The sequence below is a fragment of the Podarcis liolepis genome, assembly GCF_965112155.1.
Source record: "Podarcis liolepis genome assembly, chromosome: 4".
NCBI classification, from domain to species: domain Eukaryota; kingdom Metazoa; phylum Chordata; class Lepidosauria; order Squamata; family Lacertidae; genus Podarcis; species Podarcis liolepis.
Genome location: NC_139558.1, coordinates 80,482,997 through 80,510,456, shown reverse-complemented (window position 1 = coordinate 80,510,456; position 27,460 = coordinate 80,482,997). Strand labels below are relative to the sequence as shown.

Sequence of the window (27,460 nt, the reverse complement as noted above, 5' to 3'; positions counted from 1 at the left end):
CTGACTACCTGAAATCCACTTCTACAGCATCCCATCCAGTCCCTGCTCAAGATCCAGTGCTGGTGAGAAGATTATGAAGAATATAAAGGCAATGAGAAGTAAATCTTAACTCATAAAACACTATGCAGCCTGGCACCCTTTTATTTTGTCTGCAGTCCATTGAAATCTGACTCTAAGAGACATCCACTGTACTGGTACAAAACCATTTGGTTGACCTGATTTTCTTTCCTTTTCTTCTAGTTGTGGCCTTTGAATCGCTAGGGAAATACCAACGACAGTTTTCTCCTTCTACCTGTAATGGCTAATGATGTGTTATCAGTTGTAATAAGCAATACCCTGCCCTGCATTATCTTTTTTACTTTTTCGATGTTGGTTATATGTTTTGTATCTTTGTAGTTTCAATACATAATGTTGTAAAAGCAAAAACAACCAGTGCTCGCTCCTAATTTTGGAGGGTCCCCCATTAGGAACCCCTTCCTTCAGTAGGTCTACTGCATCACTGCCATTATCACTGCCAAATATCATAAGCGCTGTCACATGGAAGATGGAACAAGCTTGTTTTCTCCTGCTGTGGAAGGTAGGGCTCAAACCAATGGCTTTAAGTTACAAGAAAGGAGATCTCTACTAAACATCAGGAAGAACTTTCTGAAAGTAAGAGCTGTTCGACAGTGGAATCGACTCCCTCGGGAGGTTGTGGACTGTCCTTCCTTGGAGGTTTTTAAGCAGAGCTTGCATGGCCGTCTGTCATGGATGCTTTAGCTGAGATTCTTGCATTGCAGGGGGTTGGCTAAATGACCCTTGGGGTACCTTTCAACTCAACAATTCTATGATTCTATGAACTTTTAACTTGCATTTAACTCGTGCGCATTCAGCTTTATGTGCTTGGCAATTTTTTAAAATTTAAAACTTAAAAGAGGGCAAAAAGAGGGTGGACGTCTGAATAAAAAAGGACTTTGGCAATTCTGCCCGCCATTGAACCCAATGTGTTTTGACTGTACACGATTTTGATTCCCTGAACGTAACCTCCACAAAAGTTGTCGCTTTACTCTACTGTTCTACCTTTTCACTGCTGGGCCAGAACAAGAGGCAGGTGAAACAGCAGGTTGCTATTGGTGAGAGGAAGAACAGGTCCAAGGGGGTGGGTCTTAAGACTGGGTGACAGGAGTGCGTGTCAGGAGTGGGTCAGCAATAAATCACATAGAGTAAGTGAAGTTAGGTCTTTATTAAAAGAAACAAAGTCTGCTCAGGAGTGCCAGGCCTAATGAGCACAGCAAATCTTTTCCGTAGAGCTTGCCCCTATGAGGCAGTTGCAGAGGCTAAAGGTCCCTGCCTTCCCACAACTCACTAAGCCCCATCCCGAGTTCTGCCCCAGAAATTGGAGATTCTGCTGGTGCACCTGTCTATGCTCCTTCTTCTTCATACCTCTTGGTTTTTTGGAGACCAGCGGGGAGAGGAGTTTGTTGCAGCAGGTGGGGGAGACACCCTGACTTCTTCACCAGCCTGTCTCATCTCTGCCTCTTGTTTCCCTCCTCTCCAGCCTCTGCTTCCTCTCTTGCCTCTGTTTTTGAACTGCTCCCTGCCTTCTTCCCTTGCGGGTTCCTCAACTGCTGCCTCCCCCCATGCCTCTGTGTGCAGCCAATCCATGACAGCAGGCTGTAAACTCTTGACAGGTGCCTGACCATGATGAGCTTTGAACCAGAGACTTACCTTTTTAGCAACACTACACCAACTTTCAAGAGTACTGGAGTGTTTTACCTGTCTGACAAGTGCCAAGGCACCATTAAGCTGAGCATCAGTGTGGAATATGTCACCCTGCACCAGAACTACTGGTGTCTGGCTAATTAAGATGACAATCTCACATCATATAGAAGCAGAGCAAATTGACACCTCAGATGTCATAACATGGAGGCCTCCAGTTCCAGCTGCGATTTTCCATTTGTCTTCATCTTCCTGACACTTTGCTCTGACTTTAATGATAAGATGTGGCCTTTCATCCTTTCATGGCCTTATTATTTGACCATTGTGGCAGAAAGGCATCATTCCCTTAACTTAACTGGTAATATTTCCCAGACTACATCCTTTGCAGAGGTTCGTGCTACTTTCCTTCTCCATGACCATTTAAGTCAGTACAGTTGCTCTTGTTTGGAACAAGGCATTGCTGATTGCAAGGAGAGTGAATGGCAGCCTCTTGCCTCAAATAACCTTTGGATTGATCCCTGCTGTTTCTGATTTCATCCTTCCCCTGAAGCTTTTTTTATGGGGTGTGGGGGGGGTGTCAGCCAAAGTAGTCACGCCATCATCCTCAAGCCACTCTTTGGAGAAGAGCAGGTAGATGCATGTAAAACTCAACACAATATTGAATTGCAAAGTAATCCAAACTCTGTTTAGCTTTTCTGATTTTTATCTTCTCTGCTGTATATCATATTCAACTTGCATTTGTTATTTACTTTGATGCGGGGATTAAAGAGAACAACATTTATTGTATTGCAGAAATACAATTTGTTCATACTGAGCCCAAAAGGCGGGGCACTTTTCATCAGCTACAAAAAGCAGCTTCCGATTTCAATGTGGTCTAAAACCGGTGTGGAAGTGTTCACTCATTCAGAGTGAGGACATGGAGCACATACACACACACACACCGTTATTCTTTACCAGCCCTGTGAAATCATCACATTGCCAATCAGTTTGGGACAGCTGTGTGGCATCACAGCACTGACTACCTGATCCCTCATTGGCTGGGATCATGAATGGACCCCTATTTATGGTGCTGAACCAGCTTTTGATGATAGCTGGGATAGCAGGCTTGTTGGTTTTGAATGTCTTATGTAGATTTTTTTTCCAATTTCGTTGTTCTGTATGGGACAATGACAATAAAGATTATCGTATCGTATCGTATCGTATCGTATCGTATTGTATCGTATCGTAGCAAACAAGTAGTGAAACACGGTAAAAACGAGGGGAGCAAGAGGGGAGGTATTTCCATTAAAGAGATTCAGTAGGATAGGTTTGGAAATGATGGGAATTTGCCCTGAAGGGCACTAGGATGCCAATGAAATTCCAAAAGACTGGCATGAAATGACTCTTCTTATCTCACAACAACACAGGCTTCCTTTTATATTATGTAGTCAGAATGTAGTCTGGCTTTCCTAGATGGCTTGGAAATGATCAAATAGCACTTATGAAATGTGGCATTTCCGACAACCACAATAAGCATCAGCCCGTTCCACCACTGCGGTCGCCACCCTGTTCTCTTTCATCATGTTTTGGTGCTGTTGATCAACAAACATGTACCTGCCACCTGCAATCCCAATCAAGCCATTCACTCACAAACGGCTGTTCTTTGTGTGCCTTCCTTGCGGTGGCATCCATTGATTTTAATGATGTGACCTTTACATTGTAACTTCAGGTGTTGTTCTTCTTTTTTTCTATTAGAGTTTCAAAAATAGCTCTGTGGAATAAAACACCCTTTTTTGCTATTTTGATAGGAAAGCACTACATGCTGTAAAAGAATTGGTCCTTGAATACCTGAGATTATAGGGTAAATTCTCTCACACACTCACGCACTCTCTACAGGATAAATTTCAAACCTTGGAAATGGTGTTTCATAATGAAAACAACTTTGGTAGCATGGTAGATTTGTTCTTTTAGTCAGCCATGTTATGCTAGGAAGAGGGATGTTGTATGATCACACTGAGAAGACAGGATGATGGGGAAATTCTGTTTTTTTAATGATCCATGAGGTCCCATAAATTGCTGTCAGTAAGTCATGCTTCGACTCTGTTCCCTTTCATGCACAATCTGCAAATGAAAATGGCCCAGTATATTCTTTACGATACAGAACAAACGCATAAAGTTCAGCCACCCTGAAAAATGTTATTTGAAGGGGATATAAATCCACCCGTCAATCAATTAATAGAATAAAAATAAAAGCTAACTATCTGCAGTCTACCAGTATTAAGCAAGACTCCTAAAATAAATAGCTTTATGTCATGCCATTGCACAATTGGCCATGCTCATTAGAGATGTCTGTCCTTTTTCTAAAACATCAAAGACTGCTTGTTATTGGAGTCACGTCTCATGCTTTGAAGCCCCATTGATCCGGTCCCATATGGCAAACCTTATATTCGTGCAATTTGAATGCAGATATTTTGGTCTCTAATCCTTCACCGCACTAAGCAAAGGAGCAAATCTGCTGGTGCATCTACACGCGTGCTTGAATTGGCATGTCTGCTTAAGTGCTACACCAGGTATTAAATCATTAAAAACCATTCTGGCAGCTAGCCTATAATAGTACATGTGCTTGTGCCCATCTGATTATCTTCCTTTCAACATGACCCTTTCATTTTCTAACTACTTGCCCTAAAGGAAAGCCACTTCAAGAGATGTCTATAAATTAGCATGTACAGCAATGTCTGCTCCTCTACCCAATCCCTTATCAAATTTGTTGTGTGGGCTAGAAATGCTATTTGTGGGGTGTGGGGGAAACACCAATCTTTCAATTCACATGTAATTTAATCCATGAGAGCACCAGTATTTCTGGCCATTATGAAATATACATAGGTGCCACAATAAATGTTCTTAGAAATGTACGCACCCCCCCCCCGTGCTTGTTCTTTACAATTTACAGTGCAATTATGCTATACATGTTTACAGAGTCAAATCCCACTATGTTCAGTGCAGCTTACTCTAATGTATATGTGTCTGGGACTGCAACCTTAACCTGTCAAGGTTGCATAGGTTATAACAAGGAAATGAAGCATTCAGTATTAAACCTCAATAGATCAAAGAGCAGGCCTTTGACCCTTGTGAATCCTGTCCTCCCCATATATTGACATCTTAAGTGGCATCTCTGGGAGAAATCCAAAGATGATTCTGCTGTTGCTGATAGATTGTAGAGTTGGTCTCTTTTTCACATCCTTTCAAAATATTTTTGCAGAATTCAAATGGTAACAACTAGAGATTTGAGAAATATAAAATGAAAGAGCCCCATTTGTATTTATTCTGTGTTTAATAAATATGCATTAAAAGGAATCTGAATTAACTGATTGCAAAAGAATTTTTTTCTTTCCTTTTTTAAAAAAAATCGGATTTACTTAGCTTCACTCTTTGCATTCCAGGCACAGGCAGCTGTGTCTTTTAAGAATTGGCAAAGTGAAACTCTGTTCCCAGATTACAGCGAGAGTAGATACTAGCAATGTGCATGTATCTCTAGCTGCATGTTTTGTAATATTCTAATCTGTTTCTGATTTGCTCTGCGCTCTATCCACTTCGAGCTGTGTGCCATGTTCCAAGCTGCTCTGTATGAAAAGAAGCTATAAGTGTTCCCCATTCACTGTCATGGGGAATCTAAAAATGACTAGAACTTTTTATCCTTTTGGCCAGATGAAATTTACTGACAAAGGAGCCCCGCCCAAACAGATTAAGCCTGCCAAATTGTAAGAAGATAATCCAGGGGTTTAGATGCGGTGCATCTTTAAAGGTTTTCTGTTTACCCAAAGGAAAAGTCTGTAACTTTTTGATATTCTGCAATATTTGGATGCAAATTTCACACATGTTCATCCCATCGAAATTTCAGAACGATAGCTTCAGTGATTCTCCTTCAAGGACAGACTTACCATTTTGGGTACAACAGGAATCCTAGCAGGGGGAGTTGATGGGGAAAGGTCATGAACCCCTGGGGGAAGACCAGGGTGAGAACGATGTCACCCCGTCCATGGTCCTGTCATTGGTGGGGGGATGGCAGAAAGTGCATGAGCTCCTCCACCGCCAGCAGCCAAACAACAACAAAATGTTATCCAAAATACAAATGAACTTTTTCCCTGAATGAGCTAATTTTAATGGCTTTTTACAGAAGAAAAACATTACAAATAATTGAAAATCCAAAAAAAGAAAGGAAGTATCTCCAAAACATTTCTTGTTTTCATCCCTTGTGGCAGTTTGAATTACACAACGTAGAATACTAATAATTTTCATCTTACACTAAGCCTGTTTGGTCAAGACTGGAACTTTGAGCCTTTCCTCTCCTCCTTTGCAAGCTTGATTTGATTTGATCTATTTGTCAATGAAATAACAAAGCAATTAGACACTCTAGGTTTGGCAAATGTTGTCAGGATAATGGCTGACCTCTAGTGGCCAGAGAAAAGAATTAATAGTTAATTGATAAGGCCTGATGGTGATAAACTAAAAGCAATATTATACTAAACGATTTGCTTTTTGGTGTGTTTTTTAAAGGCAGTTCAATGAATTTAATTGAAAGTATTAGAATGTATTTTCTATCACAATTGACTATGCACACTAATTAAAACCTTAGAGAAGATGAATCAATAAAGTGTGAGCCTTAGTTATTACATGCTAATAAAAGGGCTTTAGCAGTGAATGTTGCCAGTTTGTGAATGATAGTTACCAGAGCAGGGCCTGGGATTAGGCCTTCTGGTTAAGTAGAGCCCAAAACATCTCTGATGTGATAGATCCCAGCAGATTTTGACAGATCTGAGGGCAAAGCCCAGTGACTTTAGGGTGGGGTTGTGACCGGTCTGGGAGTGGAACTAAGCAAAAAATCTTTCTTCTTTGGCGATCATTCATAGCCAAGTAAGATTGTCTTCTATGAACACAGTCTTAACAGTGAGTCCATAAGTGACTGTGGAGGCCAATTCTGGATCTACACGTCCTTCCATAGTGGGGACATAGGTTTCTCGGTTGGAGTTGGTCATGGTGAGGGTTTGCCAAACGTGCTTTCCTATTAGCACATTTCTCCCTTTTGCCCTGTGCTCAAGCATCTTCAAAGTCCATGATATTTTTGGTAAAGGCTGTTCTCCAATTGGAGTGCTCGTGGGCTAGTTTCCCCATTGTTGATGTTTATACTACATTTTTTATTTGCCTTGAGAGAGTCTTTAAACCTCTTTTGTTGACCACCAGCATTACACTTTCCATTTTTAAGTTCAGAATAGAGTAGTTGCTTAAGTTTAGAAGACAGTCATCAGGCATCTGAACAACATGACCAGTCCAGCGAAGTTGATGTTAAGAATCATTGCTTCAACACTAGTGATCTTGGCTTCTTCTAGTACACTGGCATTAGTTTGCCTGTCTTCCCAGGTGATGTGTAAAAATTTTCTAAGACACTGTTGATGGGATATTTTGAGGAGTTGGAGATGGCATTTATAAGTGGTCCATGTTTCACAAGATACAGTAAGGTTGGCAGTACAATAGCTTTGTAAACAAGCATTTTGGTTTCCCTGTGGAAGTCCTGGTCCTCAAACACTCTGCACTTCAATTGGGAGAAAGCTGCACTCGCAGAGCTCAGACGATGCCCAGATTTCGGCATCAGTGTCAGCACTTGTGAAAAGACAATGACCCAAGAAGAGTGAGATACTTTCCAGTGTTACACCATTGAGTTGGATTTGTGGCACAGCAGAGGGGTTGTTTTGTACTTGTTGGTGCAGAACTTTGGTTTTTTGGATGTTGAGCGATAGGCCAAGCGTTTCATAAGCTCTGTGAAGATATTTAGGATGGTTTGGAGGTCATCCTCTGAGTGTGCACACACCACATTGTCATCAGCAAACTGAAGCTCTTTGATGGAAGTTATGGTAACCTTACTCTTTGCTTTCAGCCTACTTAATCTCACTGTCATTATCAAACCAGTCCTGCTGTTTCTTGGTTTGGTATCCAACAGTTTGTTCACAGGCTGCAATAATGGATGTTTTTAGCTTGGTTCAGTGTTCCTCAATGTTACTGGGGAACTCCAAAAGCAGATGGTGCTTAAGAGATGTTTGGACGTAATCCCACTTAATGGGGCTTGAGTGTTATTTTGCACCTTGGTTTCCTTCCTTGAAGCCTGTGTTGAGGTATAATCTTGATAGCCATCGTGGAACGTATTAATCGGTGATCTGTCCAGCAGTCCTCAGCATTCGTCATAGCTCTGGTAAGGAACACATCATGGCAATCTTCAGCTCAGAAAATTACATAGTCTAAGATGTGCAGTGGTTCAACCAAGGGTTCCTCCATGATGTTTTAAATGTATTTTTTGTTGTTGAAAGAGTGTGTTGGTAATAGCAAGGTTGTGCACTGCACATATAGTCAAAAGTAAGATTCCATTCTGGTTGCTTTGCCAGTTCCTTCTTTCCCAATAGTCCCAGAGCACAGATCAAAATCTCGCCCAACTCTTGCATTAAAATCATCCAAGAGGATAAAAACTTTATATTCACCATAAATGTGCAGCTTAAAATTATCCAAGGGGAAACGAACTAGCCTTGCCCATTGCTTTACTGACAAGTAGCCCCAAGACCAAAATTTAAATTTAAAAATTGTTGTGTCTTTCAAATGAAAATTTTAGAACTTTGCCACAATTGTAAAGTTCTCACATGAACAGGAGTTTCCCCTTTTTTAAAATGTCAGGGGAAGTGCCCCATCTCACATCCCTGTTATATACAGAGTTTCCTCAAAGACAGAAGTGGCATAGACAAACACAATCTGACTTTTTTTCTTTTACTCAGTTCTCCCCTTCTAGACACTGTGCGCAACCCATTACCTCTACACCTCTGCCTCTGCCACTGAAGGTCCTAGGTTTAATCCCCAGTATCTCCAAGTAAGTTTGGGAGAGATTACTGCTTAAATCCTGAAGAGCTGCTGTCAATCAGTGTAGACAGTATGGAGCTGCTTGGACCAATGGTCTGACTCAGTATAAGGCAGCTTCCTATGTTCCTGCGAAACATATATGCCTGCCAGTTTCCTCTTTCTCCTTAGTCTCAGGGTTGCCCCTGTAGAACTCAGCAGGGAGGAAGATGGAGAAAACAATTCTGCCTCTGGCGCCACCTAGTGTTGGGCTCCCTGTCTTCTGCCCTATCAGCCCCAAGGAAGAGCAGCCACCACTTGGCTCCAGTGTGTCAACCACACAGAGACTACGTTTGTCTGGTGCATTTCAGTGTTTGGGAAAGTTCCGTATATATAAATGGGGAAATGAGACGGGGAGCTTCCTCTGAAAACAAAGAGTTCTCCTGGACTCTCCTGGACTTATCCGGCAGAGCCCCTGCAGAACTTTATATGAGGGTAACTGCGACAAACCACTCTGTCAGTGTTTTCTTTTTTAAAGTCATGAAGCATTTATGGTAACAGTTTCACACAGTAGTTAAGCAGAGGATAAATTGCTCACACGCTAACTGAAAGCAATACAGAAAAGAACAGCTGGAAAAGTAAATACTGTGGACATCTGGCTGAGCCTTCCTGGGACTCAGGAACTGGAGCGCCTTGAAACATTCTTGATGAAACCCCAATTGCTTTTTGCTAAAATTGGAAACTTTTCCAGATGTAGCAGAAGCTGCTGCAGCAGCCAAATCTTTATCTTGCTATTCCTGCATTCCCTAGGATACAAAAAGATTTGCTGAAAATGCGAAAGTATTTGGCTAGCAGTTGTCATGTCTGCATAATTGCTGTTGCAAAGTGGGTTTATTGTGGCATGCATGCCTTCTCACCACCTGGGGTGGGGAATACGTGGTTGCCCCCCTGATGTTGTTGGAATACAGTTCCCATCATCGCTGACCCTTGGCTATGCTGGCTGGGGATGATGGAGGATGCAGTTCAACAACATCTAAATGGCCACAGTTTCCCCACCCCTGGGCTACACTCTACTTCATCAGCTGCTTGGCAAGAGACTAAGAAAGTAATATGCCTACTGTATGTAGATATCAAGCGAGGCATCCTGGAATAAATGCAAGCGAGAAAGGGAGAGCTGAAGGTGGCTTAGGAGACAGCCTGATAGCTGGAGTAGGCAAAACAAAGATATAATCTGTAGGTGTTTGTTGGAGCATCAAAGAAGAATACTAAATTGCTGTGCTTGAATACAATTCATGGCCAAATTGCACTGTATAGTGAAAGGATTCCTATTACCCACCCATCCAGATTGGGTCCCGTGGGTGTGCATAAATGTGTGTTTATGTATGAATAGTGTCTTGCCCAGCTTGTGCCTCAGGGCTCATCTACACCTCCGTTTGCCCTGCCACTTCTCCCTGGGGAAATCCTCAGTTTAGCGCTGAATCGGAAGAAACAGCAGCTGGGTTTTCCATGGATTGTCATTTGTTCCGATCTAGTGCTTGCTCTAAGCAGTGGGTTTTCCGGGGGGAAGTGGTGGGCAGCAGCAGAACCGCCCAGACCCATGCTTTCTAAGCACAAGACAAGCGGAACTGTAGACGAGCCCTTAGTTTGTCAAAAATACCAAACTTGAATGAAAAGCGCTGAAAGGGACATCTAAATAGGTGAATGAATTCTGCTGAACCGAGGCTTAATTCTATGTCTGGGAGCCTTTCTTCCAGCAGGAGGGCCTTGGAATTCTGCACCAAGCAAAGACCTTCTTGCTTTCCCAGGCCTTTTAATCAAATCTGTTTTGTCCATGCTGATTGTTTTTACTCTTCTCTCTTTTGCTTTGTTGCCTTTACTATATTGGGTTGGAGTATTACGTTATTTTTATTGTGTTCCTGATGTTATTGTAAACTGGACTGGGAATTTGAAGGGCAGGGTAGAAACCTCCATAAATAATAAGTGAAGATAGATAGGTAGGTAGGTAGGTAGGTAGGTAGATAGATAGATAGATAGATAGATAGATAGATAGATGATATATTCACGGGAGACAATATAAAGCAACATTGTGCAAGAGTTCTGTGTGTGCATTAGAGTACCAGCCTTCAACTGGTGGGTCGTGACTCACTGTCACAGCCTGATCCAAGGTGGGTTGCAACTGGAGTATCACCACCCTGCAAATCATGGAATTGTAGAGTTAGAAGGTACCCTGAAAATCATCTAGCCTACCCCCTGCAATGCAGGAATATGCAGCTTTCCCATATGGGGCTCAAACCTGCAACATTAGCATTATCATCACCATGCTGTAACCAAACAAGTTATCCAGCTGATCCTAATATAAAGGCGTCCCCAAATGCATGTCTGGCTTAAAAGTGGGTCCTGAAAAGGTTGAAAATATCTGCATTAGCAGTTTCTTGGAGCTTTGGAGCATGGAGGGAGTATAGTGGAGATGCAATGTGGTTAAAAGTTGGGAACCCGTTCAAATCTCACCTCTGCCATGAATTCAGCCATGAATTCACTAGGTCATCTTAAATATGCTGTTGTTTTCTCAACCCCCATCCAGATAAGGTTGTCATAAGCCAGGGCTGAGACACCTGTGGCCCTCCATATGTTGCGTTCCAACCCGCATCAGTCCCAGCCCGCGTGGCCCACGGTCAGGGAGGATAGAAGCTGGAGTCCAATAACATATGGAATGCCGCATTTAAAGAACACAACCTCCCTCAACGAATATCCTGGGAACTGTAGTTTAAAGGTGCTGGAAATTGTAGCTCTGTGAGGGCAAACTGCAGTTACCAGGATGAGGAGGGAGCTATGTGCTTTAAATGTACATGATGTGTACACAACCAATATGTGTCAAATGCTCTGAACAGGAGGGTGTACTTCCAGGTTTATGGGGTGGCTTTTCTGCAAGTCTGTAAAATGTATAAAAAGGCACAGCCTCCATAAAAGAAGCACAAACACACACACACACACACACACACACACACAACCTGGCAAACAGTTACCTAGTAGCATTTGATGAATATTTTACAAAACAATTTATTCCTTTCCTATCTAAATTCATGAATTACTCATTGCATTGCACATCTTCTCCCCTCCAGGCAGACAGCAGTAGTTGCCACAAACTATTTAAGAAATGAAAGCTGTTTCAAGATAAAGGTGGATTTCATTAATTAATTACTACTGTAATACTATACCTCAAGCAATTGCGGTGTAGGTGGAGGTACTCTAACCTGAGACTGTGCACAACATCAAGAGTGGGGTAAAGATCTCTTCATATCTAGACTGCTTCTTATTATTATTATTTGTATATTTCCTTAGCAATTTAAGACATGGCTGTCAAATAAGTGCAAAGACTTCTCAGCACTTCATATGATTGACAGGATTGAGTTTCATGGTTTTGGCAAAATCAGGGTAGGCAGACACCAAATTGACTTTCCATCAGACTCTCCTGTTCTAAGGATTAGTGAAACAATAGCGTGAGAGTGAATTGTGCAGGAGCCAGTGTCAAGCAGAACGTCTGACACGGAGAGGGGAGACCTGAGTTCAAATCGCCACTCAGATGTGAAGCTCTAGCCCTGACCCACCTCACAAGGTTGTTGTGGTTATGAAACCAGATGGCTCCCTTTGCCGCGCCTTGGGCTTGTTAGGAGAACACACAGGAGAAAAACTCCATTTTTGAAGGAAAGCTTCTGACGTGTGTGCTTGTTACTGCACTAGCAGGAGCAATGAGAGTGAGGAAGAAGCTGTGGTGAGGGGGGAAATGAGACCAATAGCATCAAATCTTTGGTACATGAGCATTTAAAGTGCAACCATAGCGCTTTAAATGTGTGGTTTGAATGTGGCCTGAGTTTGAATCCCCGTTCAATCATGGGTAGCTCAGCTGGTTAGAGCATGGTGTTAATAATGCCAAGATTGCAGGTTCAATCTCCATATGGGATGGCTGCATATTCCTGCATTGCAGCGGGCTTGGATTAAATGATCCACACTGTCACTTCCAACTCCTCAATTCTATGCTGCTCATTTGCCAGCAACCTTTTCTTAGCCTAGTCCATCTCCAATGGTTCTTTTGAGGATAATATGGGAGCTCCTTGGAGGTATGGCACAATGCACATAAAATGAATAAAAGTGTTTGCCTTTTTTCTATATATTTGCCCTGTTATCTTTAACAATACTACAAGCTCAAATGCTTCCAGAGGCCTATAATGGGGCCTCAGACTATGGTTTATAATAGGATGACCATATCTATTAATCCATATATGCTCAATTAAGAAACTTTATCTACACCAGAGCCTTCATACAAACAGTATCTGAGCACTGGGGCATCACTGCTGTGTTTTGTAGCAGGCAAAATTCTGTTTTATCCTTTCTCAGTTCCTGGGTTTGGCATAGTTGATTAAACACAGCTCTTGATACAAAAGGAAAGGGCTTTTTTAAGGTTAAAAATAGAACAATTTTTACTTCTTTAACAGTCCTTTATGCTTTCTATTCCACCACACTTGATCGCACCCACAATTTCTTGCATTGTTGTGAAAGGCGACTGTGAGATTGCACAAAATCAGAAACTTTTCTGCTTGAATAGGCCTGTGTGCTTAATATATTAATACGTTTTTCATTGATAATCTCCTCAAGGTCTTAAGTGCTAGACAGTCAATAGTCTTCTCAAGGACTTAACTACTGAAATTTTTATAGAGCTGAAATTAATAGGATATTTCTACTTAATACCATACCACAATTTTTACATGCGATAAATGGGCAAATGCATTTATCAGCCAATGTCCTAATTAAGAAAAATAGCTTGAGTAAGGAGCCATGTAATTATACAAGCGCCTCTTCATAATGTTAGTACCTTGTTTTCCAAAGGCGATAGATTAAGAAACTAAATTACTTACTGGAGAAACTGAATTGCTTTTTAACTAATAAATGCAAAAACAACCCAGCAAAAAACCTCCTAAAATCTCAGACCCCGCAAGCACCCTTAACTACCATTAGATTGAGCTAATAACTGGACTGATTTATTAATTCCTAATCTACATTTTAATATTAATATTATCATGAAAGCAATGAATCCAGGGGCCACAGTCCAGCACAGAGTTAGGCATGATTAAAGCCATTATTTTTAATGGGCTTATAACACATGGCAGCTCTGTGTTGGATTGAGGCCACTATGTTTTGAATGAATGGAATGAAATTATTCCCCCACAAAATGCATGGAATCTGAAGTTCTAAAGCTTGCATTGTAACATATTGCAGCTCCCCTGAATCTTGAATGCAGATTCTAGAAAAGTGTTCCATGATAAAGGTAGGTCTCTCGCCCACCTTAAATCAAGGGTGGGGACTCCTCAACTTTGACAGGTGAGTGGAACCATCCACCAGTCAACTTTAGCCTGCAGAGGTGGAGGAGGTTGAGCAGTGGGTTTGCTCAACCCTGTTTGCAGTGCATCCCAAACATTCGATGCTTGATTGCTACATTAGCCAGAAGGGAATTTAAAATCAGCCTAACCAAGCAGCTAAAGCATCCCAGCTTGGCTCTCGTTCAGCTAAAGCCTAAATGATAGCCAGCTCACCATCTGTCTATCTGATCCACTCATGCCACAGAAATTCCAGCAGCACTATAGCTGCTCTGTTTTGTTCTGGCTAGATAAATTGCATTAATATTTGCAGGTTTTATTGACAGAGTGGAGCAGGTCTGTAAAGACATCCTACAGGTGGGGATCTGTATCTCCTCTCCACATTCCCCACAGGGCAAAGCATCACCCAGCAGGATTGAAGACTCTGCTGATGAGCTGATGAGCAGAGACTTTCAGTCCTGCTCTCTTTGGGGACCGGCTTCACCAGGGCATTCTCTGCAGGGAAACATGCTGGTGAAGCAGCACCAAGCAGAATTATCTCTGCTGATCAGGGGATGCATCAATTCTGCTCCCTGCAAAGATATGAGCTGGATCAAACCACTACCACCCCATCAGTTGAAGAGCAGGAGTTTAAATCCTGCTGCTTTGGCCATGTGCTAGTTCCTTCCAGGAGCTGTGTTGCACACAGCCAATGCAAAATGAACACATAGCACCCATCAACTGACATCACCTGCCCATCAGATTGGTGACCGCTGATTGACAGGTAGGTCTGTCTTTGGGACCTTGCAGATCAAACTCACACCCTGATGGGCCAAGATTAGCCCATAGGTCAGAGGTTCCTCACCCCTGGCCCTATAGATATGAAGGGTTGTAGCTCAGTGATTCAGCAACAGGCTTTTGTGAAGAAGGACCCAGGTTCAATCTTTGGTGTCTCCAAATATGGCTAGGAAGGAACTCCATCTGAGCCACTGGAAAGCCACTGTTGGAGGGTGTAGACTGGAGTGGGGAAACTTTTGCAGCCAGTGTGGGATGGGTCTTCCCTTCTCCCAACCCCCCATGAGTCATTTTGACAGGTGGTTGTGACCACGCACCCTGTAAATCACCAGAGGTCACCATTATATCAGGTGAAGTGTTTCCCTTTGCCTGGGCAGTCTGAAAAGTCTGGGCAAAAGCACAGGGGGTTGTAGGCAGCTCTCATCAGCTGTTTGTTGGTACCCTACTTTACGCATCATTACCTGCCCCACACCTGGACTCATAAATGGCATCAGGAGTAGGGCAGGTGGGTGTGGCATGGTGCAGTGGACTAATGGACCAACCAAATGGATGAATGGATGAATGAATGAAATGCTGGCCCAATTGGACCCAGGAAGTTTCCTGCCGCTGGTGTATGTAATACTAAATTAGACAGTCAATATACTAAGGCAGCATCCTATTTTCTTACAAATGAGAGAGGTAAGTGGCCAAGCAGAAATGAAGCTAAGAAATGTAGTTCCTAAGGAGACAGGCTGAGATTCAGATATTACTAGGAAATCAGTAACAAGGCAGGAGAATAGCCCTTAGTCCAGGGGAGTTTGTCCACGCAAAGGAATCCCAACTTCCTTGCTTACATACAATACATTTAAAGCATGTTGTCCCTGCCGAAGAATCCAGAGAACCCTTTGTTAAGGGTTGTGAGGGGATGAACTACAGTTCTTGTGATTCTTTGCTGGGGCAGAATGTGCTTTTAAATGTATGGTGTAAAGGTAAAGATAAAGGACCCCTGGACAGTTAAGTCCAGTCGAATTCGTCTAAGGGGTGCAGTGATCAAATCTGCTTTCAGGCTGAGGGAGCCAGTGTTTGTCCACAGACAGATTTCTGGGTCATGTGGCTAGCATGACTAAACCACTTCTGATGCAACGGGACACTGTGACAGAAGCCAGAGTGCACAGAAACGCTATTTACCTTCTCACCACAGCGGTACCTATTTATCTACTCATGCTGGTATGCTTTCGCACTGCTAGGTTGGCAGGAGCTGGGACGGGGCAACAGGAGCTCACCCCGTTACACGGATTCAAACTGCTGACCTCGCGATCGGCAAGCCCAAGAGGCTTGGTGGTTCAGACCACAGCGCCACCTGTGTCCCTGTATGGTGTGTATGCAGTCACAGAAACAGATGTGGAGCATCCCTGGAAAAAGCAGCTACCATTTGCTATCTTTATTCAAGGCTGGGCAGTAGCCATACAGACTGTGTGGCCCACACTGGTTCCACAGGGGCCTTTGTTAGTTCTGTAGGCCAGCAGGGCATTAGCCTGAGCTGAGGCTTTCTGTCAGGGCGCTGCACAATAGGGATTGGAAGTGCTGAACGTGCAGCATCCCCTCAAATCTGTGCTGTGCCTCTACATGCCTTTAGGGGAAGCATGATTCTTTAATGATGTTCTTTAAAGGCAACAGCAGGAAAGGATATTTGTTGGGGATATACAATTTCAACAAATGGCTTTCCTTGCGATAAGCGTGTGGGCTTGGGTTGGGGAGGAGCTCCTTAAGGAGAAGATGTGGCATCTATTATATCTTTTCATGGGCACATCTCTCCCATTAAAACCAGGATTGCACCATCAAAGTAGGCACCTTGCCATATGAAGCAGATGGCTGCTGATGTATAGCGTGTTAGAGAACCGACATATGCAGGAATTTGGGTCCCGTCCAGGAATGTCAAAATGACAGCCAAAGCAGTTTCTGTGCTTTGATTGCTCCCATACACTTTTGAAATTGGGTTACTTGGAGAGTTTCAGAACGGGCTCTTTTTTAGGGGGTGGGATGCGGCATTTCAGTGCACCTGCTTTGCTCCTTGCGCTATACCAGGGTGGGCTGCAATTTAACTCCTGCTCTGAGAGGGGAATGTTATCACAAGACTTGCTACATTGCCCCTAGTTGTCACGAACTGGCTGGATGCAGAGGGGTGTTGGGAGACATCAGCTGGGGAGCTCCCCTATGGTTTTGGTGGTGGGACAACAATGAGTGGTCAGAGAGAGAAGAGGGAAAAGACTGGGAGGAGGAGGAGGCATCGGAAGCTGGAGAGGCAACAGGGTTTAGTGAGCAGAAAGAGTCTGTGCCAGAGAGCAGTTCAGACTCAGAGGCAGGAGAGCAGAAGGAGGCAGGAGACAGAGATGAAGCAGGCTGCTGAAGAAGCCAGGGAATCTCCCCTTCCTGCTGTGTCTAGCTCCCCTCCCTCTTGGGCTCCCAGAACCAGAAGAGGTATGTAGAGAGCGGAGCAAAGAGAGACAAGACGACGGAGCCGTGGGCTACTGGGAAAGGAACCCCAGGGAGTGGTGGGACTCAGTCCTCGCAACTGCCTCATTATGGCAAGACCTATTGGGGAGAGTTGCTGTTACCACTAGGCCTGAGCTGTTTTCATTTCTTGAATAAAGAGTTAACTGACTCCAAGTGTTTTATTGCTGATGTTCGCTGACTCCTGCTCTTGACACTGGTGTAGCTGAGAATCTATAGGTCTCACTCTGACAGCACTTTCTTGCCTTCTTTCCAGTAATATCCACTATCCAAGCTGCTGAAAGTACTGTACTGTTGATAGCAGGATAAACAATTTCCCCACATTTTTATATGGGGGTGGGTTTTCATAAGGGAGGGGTGACTGGCTGTATGGTGTGTATGCCCTATTTGCTGGTTTTACTTCTGCCCCTACAACCTGGAATCCATTAAAATGATGGGCTTAAGTTGCTTTTTGGAAAAGTACATAGTCCTGAATATCCTTAAAGTAGAATAGTTAGAAATAGGGTAGAAATATAAAAGATGAATATGAAAATATATTCTCCCCCAGTAGTAGGAAAACATCTGTTGTATGCACTGAGATTAATGTCATTGTCTTACTGTTAATAATAAACACTGGCTCATTTTATTAAGAGGTGGTGGGTTTAAGCTAGCTTTGCCTGAATACAAAAATACAAGATCCTTTTGCTTTAATTTGCTTAAATTTGATACAATTTGTTGCACACTCTTGATTTAAAATAATAGCAATTTTAATGACGTTATTTTACGTATTTTATTCCTACGTCCCTCTTACAGTGGACTTAATTTTATAAAATCATGAAATAATCTTGAAAACATTGCACTCTTCTGAGAAATTCTTCAGAGGCCTCATCTGTATGCTTATCAGACCTCCAGGATGCTGCGCAGGTGTTTGCTTGAAAATGTACATCCGTTTGCAATAATCATAAAGTGTGAACTCTGACTTGAAGAAATCAGTCACTGATATTAGCTGCCTGCGGAATAAAATGATCAGTCAGCTTTATCTCCCTCTCTGGGTCTGTGTTTCCAGAAAAAGATAGATTGGGCTGGTACCATTTCTTACTACTCTTTTTGCAAACTATTTTCTGTCTCTGCTCCTCCTCTGTTACATCTCTAAATTCAACATAGCCACATGACAAGATGAGGCTTCTTGATTGCTGGCTGATAAACTCAAAGGCTAAATATTGAGCGTTGATTACAAAGGCTAGTAACCTTAAAGGCTGATTGTCCAAAGAGGAATACTATTGTCCCAATCTAAAAACCTCTCTGCACTCCACCACACACATGGAACTCTTGCAAGCATTCCAGCCCATTCATTTCAGTGATGGGAATCAACTTTTGCAAGTAGACTAAACTTTCATTTAGTATGGTGCCTCCATTCACCTGACCTTTGGTCTGTTGTGTTACAGCTACTTCTCGGGAGGTTAGAGGCTGTTTCAAGCAGCATGTATTGCAAACCATATTGCCAGGAATTATGGGATACATATTTAATACTATGCTGCAGGCTGTGTTCATTTTTTCCCCCAACAGGGAAATGTAAACAATGGTGTTTTGCATGAAATATTTCCCCTTACAGTATTGGCATAGGATTTGTGGCTTTTAGTTTTAAGGTGTATCATGTTATTATTCTGAGCAACAGAAACTTAATTCAGTGTTATTGTAACACCCCACTCTGCCCACTCATCCCCTGCCAGCCCCCATTTCATTTTGTATTGTTGTGGTCCTTGGAAAAATCATTTATGGAACTGATGGCAATGTTTCCTGACTGAGTAGCTACTGTCTACAACATAGGTTTCACCCTCAAACAAATTTTGCCAGTTTGATTTGAAGCAGGACAAAATTTGGGAGACTAGGATTATGGTGAGCCTGCATGGTATAGTTGTTAGACTAGCTCCTAATTCAGATTGTCTAGAAAGCTATAGAGAACCATAGAATTGTAGAGTTGGGACAGGCTCTGAGGGTCATCCAGTCCAACCCCCTGCAATGTAGGAATCTAATGTGGGGCTCGAACCCATGACTCTGAAATTAAGAATCTCATGCTCTACCGATTGAGCTATCTTGGGATACCAGAGTTTAAATTCCAGCCATAAAGCTCACTGGGTGACTTTGGGCCAATCACTGGTGTTATGTATTGAAGTTCTCAATCTGGCCACCAGGGGGGAATTGTGTATATACCTAGTTTTCACTCAGGTCCACGTCAGTTAATTTAGGCGGGAAACCCTGGGCTGTTGTTGTTACAATGTTGACAGCCAGCTGCCTATAAAAGCAGGCCAGCTGAGCTGTTTGCTGTCCAGTTCAGTTCCAGCTTACTTATAAAGAACTACTTGGAGAAATCTCTGTGTCATCTGCTTTGTCAACCCACTACTTAATAACTGTCTCTCAGCCTTACCTACCCCCAGAGGATTGTTGTTGTTAGGATGAAATGGGGAGAGGAAATACCACGTAAGCCACACATTGAGTTCTTGGAGGAAACATGGTGTGTATATGTAATAACGAATAAAACAAATGTACAAACAATTTAGCTGCTATGTTCAGTTCTGCATTCTCCTCAGTGAGGAAAGGTTGCAGCACCTGGGACCTTTTCATTTAGGGAAAAGACAACTAAGAGGTGACATGACACAATATTATAGAATGGCATGGAGGAAAAACTTTTCTTGGTGCATTTTCTCCCTCTCATGACAATACATACATCTCCAATGAAGCTGAAATTTGGAAGATTTGGGGCAAGTAAAGGAAAGTAAATCGTCACAGTACATAGTTAGACGCTGGAACTCACTCCCACTGGAGGCAGTAAGGGCCAACAGCCTGTAGTTGTTGTTGTTTAGTTGTTTAGTCGTGTCCGACTCTTCGTGACCCCATGGACCAGAGCACGCCAGGCACTTCTGCCTTCCACTGCCTCCCGCAGTTTGGTCAAACTCATGCTGGTAGAACACTATCCAACCATCAAGAACACTATCCAACCATCTCATCCTCTTTCATCCTCTTCTCCTTGTGCCCTCCATCTTTCCCAACATCAGGGTCTTTTTCAGGGAGTCTTCTCTTCTCGTGAGGTGGCCAAAGTATTGGAGCCTCAGCTTCACGATCTGTCCTTCCAGTGAGCACTCAGGGCTGATTTCCTTCAGAATGGATAGGTTTGATCTTCTTGCAGTCCATGGGACTCTCAAGAGTCTCCTCCAGCACCATAATTCAAAAGCATCAATTCTTTGGCGATCAGCCTTCTTTATGGTCCAGCTCTCACTTCCACACAACACTACTGGGAAAACCATAGCTTTAACTATACAGACCTTTGTTGGCAAGGTGATGTCTCTGCTTTTTAAGATGCTGTCTAGGTTTGTCATTAGCCTAGTAAAGGTAAAGGTACCCCTGCCCGTACGGGCCAGTCGTGTCCGTCTCTAGGGTTGTGCGCCCATCTCACTTAAGAGGCTGGGGGCCAGCGCTGTCCGGAGACACTTCTGGGTCACGTGGCCAGTGTGACGAAGCTGCTCTGGCAAGCCGGCACCAGCGCAGCACACGGAAACGCCGTTTACCTTCCCGCTATAAAGCGGTACCTATTTGTCTACTTGCACTCAAGAGTGCTTTCGAACTGCTAGGTGGGCAGGAGCTGGGACCGAAAGACGGGAGCTCACCCCGCCGTGGGGATTTGAACCGCCGACCATGTGATTGGCAAGTCCTAGGCGCTGAGGTTTTACCCACAGCACCACCCGCGTCCCGTCATTAGCCTAGATGGCTTTAAAAGAGGATTAGATGACTTCATGGAGGAGAGAGCTATTTAAATCTACTAGCCACAGTGGCTTTACTCAGCTTCCATAGTCAAAGGCGTTGTTGCTTCTAAAATGCCAGCAGCTGGGAACACAGGAAGGGAGAGTCCTTTGTGCTCAGACCCTTCTTTCAGGTTTCCCACAGACATCGGGTTGGACACTGCTGAGAACAGGATGCTGGACTGAGATGGGACATTGGCCTGATTCAAAAGGCTCTTCCTTTGTTCTTTATGTTCTTGCCCCACAATTTCAAAAACCTTCTTTGTCAGATACGGAATTGTTTTTAAAGTTTCCTCTCTTCTGAGAGTATTCTCCTTGACTCATGTTGTTTGTCTGCAGAACCAAAATGTATGTACTAACAAGATCAGTTTGCATATAATGGGCATTTCCTAGTACAATATTGCTTGGTACACAAGCAGGTCGTATTTGGGGCTGCCTTTCCGCCTTCCTACGATAATGCTACAATTAGTCACTACATCTGCTGTATTTCAAATGCTAACAGTATTTATTCAAAGCTGCATTTCATACTAAATAACTTTAAAGGCATTCTCTCCCGGTTGGTAATGAAAGAGCCTTCTCAGAAGAGATTATGTAACTTCCCCTGACACCTCATACTTCAAACAGAAGAATGACTTCCACGCTGGAAGCCAGCCAGATTTGTAAATTGAAGTGTTCTCTGTATAATAAATTTCACATAAGAGAATAACAGATAAGCACATGAATTTTCAATAAAAAAGACATTTGGCATATTCTACTGGGCAAATAATAATAAAACATTTTCTTCTTGAAGGCAACTTCTTCTCTAATTTGAATTTTAAGCTAAATTGGCCAGAGAGAGGGAGAGAGATTCCATAGGCAAGCTATCCAAATGAGCTTAGTAATCATAACACCATGAATAATAAATAGCATTAAGATTATGTGGATAGTTCATTTGAAATGAGATTTATTTACTTATTTTGTTAACAATGTATTTATACCACCCTTCATATAAATTCTAAGACTGTTTGCAGCAGTAAAATGTAACTTAAGAAAACAGTGTTGAGGCAAGATCAATTAAAAGCACTTCTAAATAAACAAATAAATAAATGTAGTGTTCTATGACACTTTTGTCACATCAGCAGAAGTGGGCACAAATTTGCATAAGACAATACATGGGCTATGCTAACTTCATTTAGAGTAAAATGAGAGGGGAAGGGAGATTTTGGAGAAGAATTAATGGAACACCTCTGGGAACAAATCTAAATTAGAACTCGAGAAAATGTTTTAAAGATAGCACATTACTGGTACATGTGCCCAGCCAGGTTATATAGAATTAACACACCCAATCTTTGCTGGCAGTAATGCAGTTTACCTAGCTCTCTAGTACACATGTGGTGTGTAAAAGCACATTTATCTCACATCCTATATGCTGCAGTACTTGACTGGTGTTTTGTGTCAGGCTGGGTTGCGGAATGAGGCATGCATATTACATAGAGGCCCGCCATAGAATCTAAGCGGTGACTTGAGACTGCATGTCTTAATTACTGTTTGCTAATTTGTGATCTGTTCTTTGCAATTCTGCACCACAACATCTTTGCTTACATAGAATAATAATCATTCCTGCTCATCGGCCTGTGGTTTTCCTGTTCTCTTTTGACTACAGCAGGTTGCTTTTCTTTTGAATTTTTAATGTTGCTTCATTATTTGAGAAAAGGCCCAATATGTTTGTAGGAATCCATTCTGATTTCGGAAGTGCTGCTTTCAGCTGGGACCCACACAGGTAAACAGCAAACTTTATGATGGTGTGTGTAGTTATAGCCAAGACACACACCTCTCTCACACACCTGCCTTGGCCGGAAATGTGTTTTCTTGCTTGCTCTAAAATGGATATATATTTATAATAAAATTTAAAGTTTGCAGAGCCAAACCAAGGCAATGTTTTCCTGCAACCAAATCCACATGTATGGATAGGGTGACTACTTCTTTAAAAGGCACAGGCATATAAATAGCACTGCATTATGTTCTTTTTAATATGATGAGAGTAAGCACAATACAGTAGTTTTCCTGTGGAATTCTGTACAGTATATCACTTGCCTTATACTCCCCCCCCCCTCATTCTGTTGTGAGCACTGAAGCCACAAAACACTGTAATCTCTCAGTCTACTTAAGCATCCCATTTACTCCCAGTGCTGGCCTTTTTAGAAAATGTTTTAAAAGCACTGATTTCCATGCATATGCGAAGAGCACAGCAGGGATTATTTTCTGGGTTGGGAAATAGCTGAAGAGAATATACAGGGGTTGCAAAGCCTGATAATTTGTGATTAGATATGAGAATGAGATCAATATGGATGTGCTGATTGAAAGAGATTGTACTGGAAAACGATAATAAAAAAAAACAATGCAAGGCTCTATTCTGAGATAATGGCAGTTTGCACTTGTTTCCTAGTAATATAGTAGGAAACTGAAATCACAGGCAGAGAAATGGATACGTTCCCCTTTCTTGCAGCAAACACAAGCCAGTTTGCTTTTCAATCAAAAGCACAGCTAGTATTCTACTGAAAGAGGCCCTTCCCTAGGCAAGATGAGGATGCAGGAATGCTTGCACACTCTCAATGAAACTACAGCAGTCTTCCCTCAACCTGGTACCTTCCAGGTGTTTTGGACATAATAAAGCATCACAAATACAGCATATTTTTAAAAAAATAAATAGCAAACCACCAATAAAACAATTGCAATCTATAAAACACTATTAACAAAGTAGCAAAAAAAAAAAGCTAAACATCTCAATTACAGCAGAAGTCATATTATGTGATTAACAAATCAATAGGGCATGTATAATCTATAAAACAACATTACCAAAATAGCAACTAATAATAATAATAAAAAGCTGTCAAGTTCACACACTCTCTCTCCCCACAATTCATAATCTTTCACTCATTTCAGTTCATTGAAAGACACATAAATACATATAACTCCCATTGTTATGCCAACTCAGATGCTGTGCTGGCTGATGTCTTTGGGCAGTGGGCTCTCAGGCCCCCTTACCAGTGGCAAGGTTAAGTGCTTTCTTTTCTGGCACTACCGCTCTGATCAAAGTTGGAGCCTCTCCTCCTTCTCCCATGACTGCTTTTTAAAAAAGTAGATCTGTTCACATCTCATCTATGTTAGTTCTCAGAAGACCAAGTAGAATAAAAATGAAGCCTTTAGTAAATAAGCCTTTTACCATTCCACTTTGTAAAAGGTAAAGGGACCCCTGACCGTTAGGTCCAATTGCGGATGACTCTGGGGTTGCAGCGCTCATCTCGCTTCCGGGTCATGTGGCCAGCATGACTAAGCCGTTTTTGGCAAACCAGAGCAGCACACGGAAACGCCGTTTACCTTCCCTATTTATCTACTTGCACTTTGACATGCTTTCGAACTGCTAGGTGGGTGGAGCAGGGACCAAGCAACGGGAGCTCACCCTGTCGCAGGGATTCGAACCGCCGACCTTCTGATCAGCAAGCCCTAGGCTGTGTAGTTTAACCCACAGCGCCACCCATGTCCCATTCCATTTTGTACATAGCTGCATACACACCATACATTTGAAGTGCATTTGAAGCACGCACACACCCCTCAAGAATCCTGGGAACTGTAGTTTGCGCCTCACAGATCTATAATTCCCAGACCCTTAAACTACTGTCTCCAGTATTCTTGGTGTATGTGTGCGTGTGTGCATGCTTTAAATGTATGCTACGTATGTAGCCTTCCCGCTGAGTTGATTGAAAACGATGCAGTACATCCACTCCAAAGCAAGTACAATTTAACTTCCTAATTACCCAAGTATTTCGGAGCAGCAAACTTTTTTAAATTTTTGGTGACGGTTTGAAACTGCAAATACAGATCTAGCAATTTGTATCTATTTTTTATGAAGTTCTAATTAGTGTGGCTTTGGCTTCCCGCAGGTTCAAACGTTGGAAATGAGGAGCAAACCATTCCTAAGGCAGCTGAGCCTTCTAAAGAAACACTCAAGGGGGCCAGTAGGACTCCACCACAGGCATCAAACAACGCAGCAGCTGCCCGTAGGAGTTTACTTCCAGCGCCGAAGACTGCCGCAACACCTGCTGGTGAGCTTTTCAAGCATGCATATCGGAGTCCGTATAATGTACATATACATATACGTGCATGTTCCTAAAATGTCTGTTATGGCTTGGTCCTCCTTTTCCGGCACTTAGAATTCTTCCACCTGCAGGGCACCAGGCTCTGCTCTGAGATATGGGAGGTGACCAAATCCTTTCTCATTCTGTAAACAACTGCTGCTGTTTAATGCATCCTTTCCTCCTGAATGCATGGTCCTTTTGGATGTATTAATTTCCCTGAAAATTCCCTGTGAAGCATTTGCACCAGTCTATCTTCTGGTCATTGGTCATTTTGCTTGTCGTTCACACCAGTCTACCTTCTGGCCATTTGGCATTTTGCTTTCCCTTGAGGTTGTTATTATTGATTTAATACATTTGTATCCCACTTTTCCTCCAAGGAGCTCAAGGTGACGTACACAATTCTCCTCCTCCTTGTTTTATTTTCACAGCAACCCTGTGAGGTTGGTTAGGCTCAGAATGAGTGACTGGCATAAGGTGAACTTCACGGCTGAGTAAGGATTTGAACCCTGGTCTCCCAGGTCTTGAGGGACGCGGGTGGCGCTGTGGTTAAACCACAGAGCCTAGAGCTTGCCGATCAGAAGGTCAGCGGTTCAAATCCCCGCGACGGGGTGAGCTCCCGTTGCTCAGTCCCTGCTCCTGCCAACCTAGCAGTTCGAAAGCACGTCAAAGTGCAAGTAGATAAATAGGTACCACTCCGGCGGGAAGGTAAACGGCATTTCCGTGCACTGCTCTGGTTCACCAGAAGCGGCTTAGTCATGCTGGCCACATGACCCAGAAGCTGTACACCGGCTCCCTCGGCCAATAAAGCGAGATGAGCACCACAACCCCAGAGTTGGTCATGACTAGACCTAATGGTCAGGGGCCTCTTTACCTTTACCTTTTACTCCCAGGTCTTGGTCCGACACTCTAACCATACTAGCTCAGATATAAATAGGGCTAATATATGGCTCGCGTCCACCATTCCTTTTAATAATGCAAACCAGCCATTTATCTTTATGTTTCCCTAATTTACTGATATTTAACAGTAATGTAATTAGCATTGTGAGGACTGCCCATAGCTCAGTGGTAGAGCATCTGCTTTGTGTGCTGATGGTCCTAGGTCCAATCCCCATCATCTCCTGGTAGAACTGGGAATGGTCCCATTGCTGGATCAGGCCAGTGGCCCAACTAGTCCAGCGTCCTTTTCTCACAGTGGCCAACCAAATGCCTGTGGGAAACCCTCGAGCAGGATCTGTGCACAAGAGTGCTCTCTCCTACTGCGGCTTCCAACAATTGGCATTCAGAAGTGTTGCTGCTTCTGACGAAGGAGGCAGAACTTAGCCATCATAGCAAGCCATGGATAGCTCTCTCCTCCATGAAGTTGCCCCAGCGTCATTTAAAGCCATCCAGGTTGGTGGCCATCACTGCCTTGTGGGAGCAAGTTCCATAGTTTTACTAAGTGCTGCATGAAGAAATCCTTTCCTTTATCTGTCTTGAATCTTCCAACATCCACCACTGTTGTGGTGTTATGTGAGAGGGAGAAAAAGTTACTTGTCTTCTTCTAAACTAAGAAGTCCCAAACACTGCAACCTCTTGATCATTTGAGTTGCCCTTTTCTGAACCTTTCTCAACTCTCTAATATAATTTTTGAGGCAAGGCGACCAGAACTATATACAGTATTCCAAATGTAGTCGTGCCATAGATTTGTACAGCTGCATTAGGATGTTGGCAGCTTTATTTTCATTTCCTGCCTGAAAATCTGGAGAGCTTCTGCCAGTCCGTGTAGACAATACTGATCCCAATGGACCAGTGGTCCTCCTCAATATAAGCCAGCTTCACCTGATGCTGTTTTATCTCTCTTATACACGCTCTATCACGCTTATTCCTGTCAATTTTTCACATTACTTAAGGTGACAAAGCACAAGTAGGTGGTTTGGGAATCATTATTTTTTATTAAATGAGGAGAGAAAGGGTAAAAAGGCTAAAGATGAGCTGGAGAAAGGAGGAAGACAGCATCGTGTTTCTTTCACAGCAGAGCTCTCTGGTCCAAGACAACAAATGTTGTCTAACCACTGCTATTTATTTTCATGTCAGGTCTGATATTTAATTGTGACACTTATCTAAGCACAGGTTAAAAAGCCAAGTGTGCAGCCAGCAGTGACATCAAGCCTGTTGTTGAAAGGAGAGGAAGTTTTGAATTCTTCTGGATAGATGATGTATTGCATTAGAGAAATGACTGGTTATACCGGGATTTGGCTTTGGGCAAACATGCATTGTCATTATAGCTTTATCTCCACCAGTAGTCAGCAGGGGGCAATAATGGAACAAGGCAAGGCAGGGGAGAAAGGAAGACCTCACTTCAAAATATTTCAAGAACTCATTAAAGAATAATCTGCCCCTTCCTCCTTTCGGC

General features: G+C 42.9%; 1 protein-coding gene across 3 annotated transcripts in view; it reads left to right on the top strand.

Annotated features, from left to right (window-relative positions):
* Positions 1–27,460, top strand: part of MTUS2 (microtubule associated scaffold protein 2) — a 300,965-nt gene that overhangs the window by 205,487 nt on the left and 68,018 nt on the right. For all 3 annotated transcript variants that reach the window (XM_083498852.1, XM_083498853.1, XM_083498851.1), the window contains one exon: positions 24,874–25,035. In XM_083498852.1, coding sequence (XP_083354978.1) covers positions 24,874–25,035 — 162 coding nt within the window. The remainder of the gene's footprint in view (positions 1–24,873; positions 25,036–27,460) is intronic.